The 8,861-nt window shown below is 43.7% G+C and overlaps 1 protein-coding gene across 1 annotated transcript; it reads right to left on the reverse strand.

Moving 5' to 3' along the window:
* Positions 1 to 695: 695 nt before the first annotated feature.
* On the reverse strand, positions 696 to 3,529 carry LOC111962968 (tubulin polyglutamylase TTLL5). Its single transcript, XM_024147055.2, has 5 exons — positions 3,506 to 3,529; positions 3,300 to 3,446; positions 2,932 to 3,014; positions 1,758 to 2,275; positions 696 to 1,648 (listed from the first exon to the last, which is right to left on the reverse strand). Exons 1-5 carry the CDS (start codon positions 3,527 to 3,529, stop codon positions 1,485 to 1,487), a joined length of 936 nt encoding a protein of 311 aa, XP_024002823.2. The 3' UTR covers positions 696 to 1,484.
* Positions 3,530 to 8,861: the final 5,332 nt, after the last annotated feature.

An 8,861-nucleotide genomic window follows, 5' to 3' on the forward strand; every position in this document is an offset into this window, starting at 1 on the left:
CACAGTTTTGGGTGCAAATAATGCCCTGTTTGATATACACAAAACATAAGAGATATAGTGACGTTAATGTTATCACGTTTCAACACAATGGGTCAAAAGAACATCCTTCTCCAAACCAAAAGGTAATCACTTAAATACTATATCATGTTGAATCATGTTGCCGGTCTAAAAAAGAAGCTTATTAAAGTGTAACCATGTTGCACGACCTCAAGATGCAAGTTACATAGAGGGAGGACTCACAATCAAGCACATATTTTACTGCCAAAGATTAGATTACAAATGATAAGAATACTTAAATTCACCCCATTGGAAACAATTACATTGTAAGAGGTAGTTATGGTTATTCCCAAAAGATGAGGCCTGGCATGTGAAAAAGAGTAATTGCTGAATCTTCAGAGGCCAACCAGTGCAACAGGGTGTTGCTTCTCCATACAAAACACTCTATTGAGTTAAATAAGTGATTTAATGACTTATAATCTGAGTCAAAAGAAAGGCAAAGTATATTCAAACCCTTTAAGTGCAAACCATTAAACTATTTTGCTCTGCAAAATAGCCCTCTGTCATGACCAGGATTAACTTTCCATGGGAATTACAAAACACCTTTCAGAAGAATAGAATACTGTACAGAGAAGAGGAAGACATAAAACTGCAGTCTGTGTGGTCTGGTGCCATCACACGAACTCCCAGTGTAACAGTATAACTTTAAACCGTCCCCTCGCCCCGACCTCGGGCGCGAACCAGGGACCCTCTGCACACATCAACAACGGTCGCCCACGAAGCATCGTTACCCATCGCTCCACAAAGGCCGCGGCCCTTGCAGAGCAAGGGGAAACACTACTTCTAGGTTTCAGAGCAAGTGACGTAACTGATTGAAACGCTATTAGCGCGTACCCGCTAACTAGCTAGCCATTTCACATCCGTTACACCAGGGAGGGAGAAAGATGGAGGGAGGCTGGTGGGCTTACCCACTGTGAATGACAAACCTTCAGGCAAGACGTTAAAAAGAGAGGTGGGGGAGGAAGCAGAGCCATCTCACCCCCACTCAGTGCTAATTTCCACATTATTTTATTCATAAGCATCAAAAAGTGACTACCTGTTAAATATCAACAGAAAGCACTCCCATTTGGCACAAATGATAATGAGACCTCACACGGAGCCTCAGATCAGCTCACCACCACTCTGCTCTGCTCAGACCAGCCAGCTCCAGCCAACTCCAGGAACCCTCTCTGCCTGCTGGATGAGTGAGCAACACTGAGCTCTGAGGTGTCACTCACCACGGGGTCACAGACAGGTTTACAGTGGAATATTAATACCCTCAGTAAGACCGCTGTGCAGGATGTGTGGATTCCCTTTACTCATCTAGAGAAAAGCACAAATCCCTTTACAGTGTATGATAGATTTGTAGTAGTTTTGTATCCTAGGTGACACTAACTAATTATTGAGCAGGTAAGAGGGTAGATGGGTTGGGTAGGGTGACAGGAGACTCATATTGTGTTAGTAGACTGATGGAGCTGGTAGGCAGCCTGCTTCTGCAGGGCTAAGACAATGGCCTGCTGGTTGAACTGGGTCTGAGCAGACAGGGAGTCCAGGTCCTTAAAGACCCCAGCTGGATCTGATCTGGGCCGGCAGGAGGCGGTCCTTCTGATTGCTGAAGCAGAGAGCGAAACATGTTATTAATTAATGTCTTAGGGCATAGAAAGACTGGGAGCTGAGAACACACCAAACATCTATCAGGATGATATCCATCAAGGGTTTACCTTGACCTGCAGAGGTGGGCCTGGAGAGCTTCTGGCTGTAGATGTGGATGGCACCAGGCATGGAGGACGAGGCTGCAGCCGCAGAGGAGGTGGAGGTAAAGGACTGGACCTGCCTTAGGACCTGGGAGACTGGTGGTGCTGAGACTGTGGTGGGACCAGGGCGGGCAGCTGCCCATATTACCCGAGGGGGCTGGGGGACAAGGGTCGAGGCTGAGGAGAACACAGAGGCCTGGGGCTGTGGAGGGGTTTCTAGCTGGCGAGGGGAGTGGAGGCGAAAGTGGGACTGGTCGTAGGATGGGGGCTGAGATGGGGGTGGTGGGGGGCAGTGCAGGGGCAGAGACTGGGGTGGGTTCTGGGGGTGAGAGTAGTGCTGCAGGTGGATGTGGCCACAGTATAAGGCAGCTGGGAAGCTGCAGGAGTGCTGGGAGGCCTGGACCTCATGTTGTTTAATACTTCTAGGGTCTACAGACGCTCTACAGTGGGTTGGTCTGCAGTGGGCTGGTCTGTGCTGATTCTGACTTCAGACAGTTAGGACTCAGAGGCTAAAGCTCTGGAGTCTTCTTTGGCCAAAGGCAGAGCTGTTCAGAGCACAAAATAAGCCAGATCCCTGTTATCATCCAGCCATCCAGTCCATGGCTCCGACACACATTTATTTTCGACCAATGAGTGATAATTATTAGAAGCTGACCTGTACTTGACTTTGTATGACTCAAGTCTTTTTTCCAAAATGTGGTTTTTCAAAATCAAAATGTCCAAATTCCCAAATACATGATAAACGATTTCTCAACAAATAATTAAATTAAATATCAAAATAATTGTAGAAATATGTGAAATCTGTGGCGCACTGGAATACAAAGATCCCGATTGTACAGATGGTGTATTATTTTGTTCATATGACAATTTCTATTCACTTGAATGATTCTCTGTGGAAGCTGGCTCTCCCGAACCCTGGCTGTTGCTATTGTCAGGTTTAGTGCTTCTACATTTGATTGTGTAGAATGTCAGGACCTCCTCCAGATCATTTTCACTGGAAGAGAGGAGAGCAGTGTGAACATTCTCCATGATACCCAGAGTAAGACCACTGTTAAGTAGCAGAAGTAATTGAAACAGTCAGGAGCATAGAGTATGTACCGTTCAGTAGTAGAGAGAGTAGGAGCCAGCTCACTAACCTTGCCTCAGTGATAAACTCCTGAAACACACTGTGGTTGATACAATTTTCTTCGTCTTCTTCAGTTTCTTGACCATATGCTCTGTCTCCTGTGAGGACAGAAACCCGTCAGAGACCAAGCACACTGGCCGTTCTGAATGCTTCAGTACAAGAGAAAGTCAGTTGTAACAGTAATTTGTTAGTTCTTCAAAACATTTACACCTTCAACTGAAACAAACAATTCTAATTAGATAAGCACACAAAGGAAAAAATCAAGAAATATTACAAATAAATGGAGACTCCCTGACTAGTATAATTATTATAAACCTGTCCGAGAACAGCAGTGTACACTAGAGGCTGAAAAGTATTTTTCTGTGTGGCTGGTAGTGAGGCACCTTGTTGTAGCAGTGGATAAACTCTGCTAGCTGGTGGGACAGGATGCGTCGGCGATCCTGGAGGGGAAGCTGGCGGCTGGGCAGGACCATCCTCATGTCCTGTTGAAGGTTACTGGCTGCCCTCTTCAGGAAGTGGATCACCAGCTCCTGGAGATGAGAAGACCTGGGCCCAGATTCTTGGGTATGACGCTACAAGCTTGGCACACCTGTATTTGGGGAGTTGCTCTCATTTTCTCTACAGATCCTCTCAAGCGCTGTCAGGTTGGATGGGGAGCGTTGCTGCACAGCTATTTTCAGGTCTCTCCAGAGATATTCGATCGGGTTCAAATCCGGGCTCTGGCTGGGTCCTTCAAGGACATTCAGAGACTTGTCCCGAAGCCACTCCTGCATTGTATTGGCTGTGTGCTTAGGGTTGTTTTCCTGTTGGAAGGTGAACCTTCGCCCCAGACTGAGGTCCTGAGTGCTCTGGAGCAGGTTTTCATCAAGGATCACTCTGTACTTTGCTCCGTTCATCTTTCCTTCGATCCTGACTAGTCTCCCAGTCCCTGCCGCTGAAAAACATTGCCACAGTATGATGCTGCCACCACCATGCTTCACTGTAGGGATGGTGCCAGATTTCCTCCAGATGTGACGCTTGCCATTCATGCCAAATAGTTCAATCTTGGTTTCATCAGATCAGATAATCTTGTTTCTCATGGTCTGAGAGTCTTTAAGTGCTTTTTGGCAAACACCAAGTGGGCTGTATGTGCCTTTACTGAGGAGTGGCTTCCGTCTGACCTGATTGGTGAAGTGCTGCAGAGATGATTGTCCTTCTGGAAGGTTATCCCATCTCCATAGAGGAACTCTGGAGCTCTGTCAGAGTGACCATCGCATTCTTGGTCACCTCCCTGACCAAGGCCCTTTTCCCCCGATTGCTCAGTTTGGCTGTGCGGCCAGCTCTGGGAAGAGTTTTGGTGGTTCCAAACTTCTTCCATTTAAGAATGATGAAGACCACTGTGTTCTTGCGGACCTTCAATGCTGCAGATATCTTCTGGTACCCTTCCCCAGATCTGTTCCTCGACACAATCCTGTCTCGGAGCTCTACAGACAACTCTTCCAACATCATGGCTTGGTTTTTTCTCTGACATGGGACCTTATACTGTGGGACCTTATATAGACAGGCGTGTGCCTTTCCAAATCATGTCCAATCAATTAAATTTACCACAGGGGGATTCCAATCAAGTTGTAGAAACATCAAGGATGATCAATGGAAACAGGATGTATCGGAGCTCAATTTCAAGTGTCATTGCAAAGAGTCTGAATACTTATGTAAATAAGGTATTTGTTTTTAATTTTTATAAATTAGCAAAAATGTCTAAAAACCTGTTTTCACTTTGTCATTATGGGTTATTGTATGTAGATTGACGAGGAAAACAATTAATTTAATCTCTTTTAAAATAAGGCTGTAAAGTAACAAAATGTGGAGCTAAACTAGGGTGACCAGATGTCCCCGCCCTGTTTTTGGTGGCCTGTCCCCGGCTGGAGCTGTCCCCGGAAATGTCCCCATTTTTAACTGTGCGTTAGCGTCCCACATATCTCAGAGAAGTTAACGTCCCACTTGGCCAAAAGCCAGAAAAAATGCAGCGCGCCAAATTCAAATATATTACTATAAAAATCAATCTTTCATGAAATCACACATGAAAGACACCAAATTAAAGCTACACATGTTGTGAATCCAGCCAACATGTCTGATTTCAAAAAGGATTTACGGCGAAAGCACACCAAACGATTATGTTCGGTCAGTACATAGCCACAGAAAAACACAGCCATTTTCCCAGCCAAAGATAGGAGTCACAAAAAGCAGAAATAGAGATAAAATTAATCACTAATCTTTGATGATCTTCATCAGATGACACTCATAGGACTGCCCCCTATCACAAAGAAGTTAAAAACAGACCGCAAACTGAAATATTCTACTTGGCAAGAAAGACCGGGCAGAAGAGCCTACCGGTTGACGTCTCAACCGCGTTTTGCTTGTTTAGGCCAACAGAGGGGGCTGCTAGCTATATCAGCTTCATTCAGTCTTCTTCTACTAACTACTTGCTCGCGACAGTTTTAGAGAAAACTGCTGTGGAAAACTCGGCCAGAAGCTAGCAAGTGTCAAGTGAATCCACAATATCACCACAAACGTCTTTTCAAGCCAGGTAAGTTACAATCGTTTGAGATACTAGCTAGTGATGTTATAATGTCACAATTTATTATATAGATAGATGATCTGCTCTATAAGGTTTTAAATAGGTTATGCTAGCTAACGTTAGCTATGTAGACTAAGTTAGCTAGCTAAGTTAGCTAGCTACTGTTATGGTAGCTAGGTTAAAAAACGTTCACATGTTAACATGCAGTGGACGGGCGATTTTGAAAATATGATTATATTAGATTAATGCACAATTAATTCTGAGAATATTTTTGTAGATTACAATTTTAATGGTTTGGCATTAAATAAGTAGTGTAAAAATATATTTAGAAATGTTCATGGATAACATTAGCAGTGGAGAGGAAGGAGAGGAGGAAGACTGGATAGGAAGAAGAGTGAAAGAGACAGAGGAGGAAAGGTAAAGATATGATTACAGAGCCTGCCAATTTATTATTCCAAACAATGTTTTTGAGATAAAATACAAAAATGAGGCAAGCAATGGGAATCTGTTAACCAAAGTATATTATCTAATAGTATGCTTGTTATGGGATTTTGATGAATAATGACTAAATTATGTATACATTTAGCTTAAAACTATAACTAAACAGAATACTACTATGTTACTGTATGGATGTATGAATCTTATTATAATCATAATACTGAATATAATGTGTGTAGTTTTAGTCAAGAATTAGAACAAGGACTTTCTGTTCCTTGTTAGAAACGAATGGAGCTACCGTCAGACCGGCTAGTATGCTGTGTTCCTTACAGGACATCCTGTCTCTACCCAGGGAGGGACCTTGGGCTAGTAGTAGATTATTTAACAGGTGGTAGACAATGTGGGAAGGCTTGTGAACTATTCTGCCATTGTATCCTAGAAGAGGAGAGACAGTTATGACGAAATAATGAGGTATATAAAGTAATGTACATGATTTTATGGGCAGTACTCTCGAGAATAAACGCTATTGATTGATTGATTTTGAGACTGGTTTCTGTCCATTTTATGCAAATAAGTATCTTACAAATTCTTAGGAATGGGCAGAGTGTTTTAATTGAATTGGCTGATGAACATATAGGAATGAAATTCCTTTAACAATGCTATTTATTAATACAGATTGGAGAGGAAGGAGAAGGAAAAATTAAGGGAGTAAAAAGAGTGAAGCAAGGAGAGTGTAGAAGAGTGAGGTGGAAAGGTGAAAAGAAGGAAAGGAAGACGAGTGAAGAAAAGAGGAGGAGAAAGATTGGAGGAGAAGAAAAAGTTGAGAGTAAGAAGAGTGACACAAGGAGAGTGAAGAAGAACAGACAGAGGAGATACAATGACTCTTTCCAAGAAACGGAAATGCGCTTTTTATGAAAAACATGAGAAAATTTCCATATATACGCTCAGGTCTAGATGATAGAATTGTTCAGTGCACCCTTTGTAATTCCTCTCTTTCAATTGGCAGCCGGAGAAGAACGGCAGTGGTAGAACATCAGCAGACGAAAAAGCATAAAGCCTCTCTGATTGCCCGTGTTGGTATGCCCTCTGTCACCACATTCTTCAAGAAGGTAGAGCCTTCCCAAGAAGAATATGATTTAGCTGTGCAGGAGGGTGTCTTTGCATACGTGTGACACAATCATAGTTACAGATCTATGGACTGCACAGCACAACTGACACGGAAGCTTTATGAGCCAAAGTGTACATGTGCTAGAACAAAATGTGACGCCACAGTGAGTAACGTGTTAGCAACATGGGCAACTACTTTGGTAACACAGGACCTAGACCAGGTTGAATGTGTGTCCCTGTCCAATCATGGACATGTAAAGCTGCTGCCAATAGTAGTCAGATATGTAAGATATATGATGGCATCTGTGGAAACAAAACTGCTTGATTTTGTTGAATTGAAAGGAGAAACAGCAGAGGAAATTGCAGTTGAGGTCCTGGTGGTCATTCAAAAATGTAACCTGGAAAACATTCTCTGCCGACAACAAATACCAACTTTGGAGAGGACCGAATAGGCTGGGGAGGGTCAATGTCCATACCAAAGTTAAAAATGCTCTGCAGCGGTAGGTGATTGGCTTAGGTTGTCCTGCCCACATCATTCTTAACACGGCCAGAACAGCGTTGGATATGATGTTGAGTACCTGCCCACATCATTCATTAACACGGCCAGAACAGCGTTGGATTATGATGTTGAGTACCTGCCCACATCATTCATAACACGGCCAGAACAGCTTTGGAATGATGTTGAGTACTGCCAACCATTCATAACACGGCCAGAACAGCTTTGGATATGATGTTGAGTACCTGCCCACATCATTCATAACACGGCCAGAACAGCTTTGGATATGATGTTTGAGTACCTGCCCACATCATTCATAACACGGCCAGAACAGCTTTGGATATGATGTTGAGTACCTGCCCACATCATTCATAACACGGCCAGAACAGCTTTGGATATGATGTTGAGTACCTGCCCACATCATTCATACACAGGCCAGAACAGCTTTTGGATATGATGTTGAGTACCTGCCCACATCATTCATAACACGGCCAGAACAGCTTTGGATATGATGTTGAGTACCTGCCACATCATTCATAAACAGGCCAGAACAGCTTGGATATGATGTTGAGTACCTGCTCACATCATTCATAACACGGCAGAACAGCGTTGGATATGATGTTAGTACCTGCCCACATCATTCATAACACGGCCAGAACAGCGTTGGATATGATGTTGAGTACCTGCCCACATCATTTCATAACACGGCCAGAACAGCGTTGGATATGATTGTGAGTACCTCCCACATCATTCATAACGGCCAGAACAGCTTTGGATATGATGTTGAGTACCTGCCCACATCATTCATAACACGGCCAGAACAGCGTTGGATATGATGTTGAGTACCTGCCACATCATTCATAACACGGCCAGAACAGCGTTGGATATGATGTTGAGTACCTGCTCACATCATTCATAACACGGCCAGAACAGCGTTGGATATGATGTTGAGTACCTGCTCACATCATTCATAACACGGCCAGAACAGCGTTGGATATGATGTTGAGTACCTGCTCACATCATTCATAACACGGCCAGAACAGCGTTGGATATGATGTTGAGTACCTGCCCACATCATTCATAACACGGCCAGAACACGTTGGATATGATGTTGAGTACCTGCCCACATCATTCATAACACGGCCAGAACAGCGTTGGATTATGATGTTGAGTACCTGTCCACATCATTCATAACACGGCCAGAACAGCGTTGGATATGATGTTGAGTACCTGCTCACATCATTCATAACACGGCCAGAACAGCGTTGGATATGATGTTGAGTACCTGCTCACATCATTCATAACACGGCCAGAACAGCGTTGGATATGATGTTTGAGTACCTGCCC

This window comes from Salvelinus sp. IW2-2015, linkage group LG4q.2 (genome assembly GCF_002910315.2).
Source record: "Salvelinus sp. IW2-2015 linkage group LG4q.2, ASM291031v2, whole genome shotgun sequence".
Lineage (NCBI taxonomy): Eukaryota > Metazoa > Chordata > Actinopteri > Salmoniformes > Salmonidae > Salvelinus > Salvelinus sp. IW2-2015.

Coding starts and splice junctions, on each gene's coding strand:
- LOC111962968 (XM_024147055.2), bottom strand. CDS start 3,529: ATGAGAGCAACTCCCCAAATACAG. Junction 3,447..3,505: donor GAGCAACTCCCCAAATACAG/GTGTGCCAAGCT, acceptor TCTCATCTCCAG/GAGCTGGTGATCCACTTCCT. Junction 1,649..1,757: donor GCCCACCTCTGCAGGTCAAG/GTAAACCCTTGA, acceptor TCTCTGCTTCAG/CAATCAGAAGGACCGCCTCC.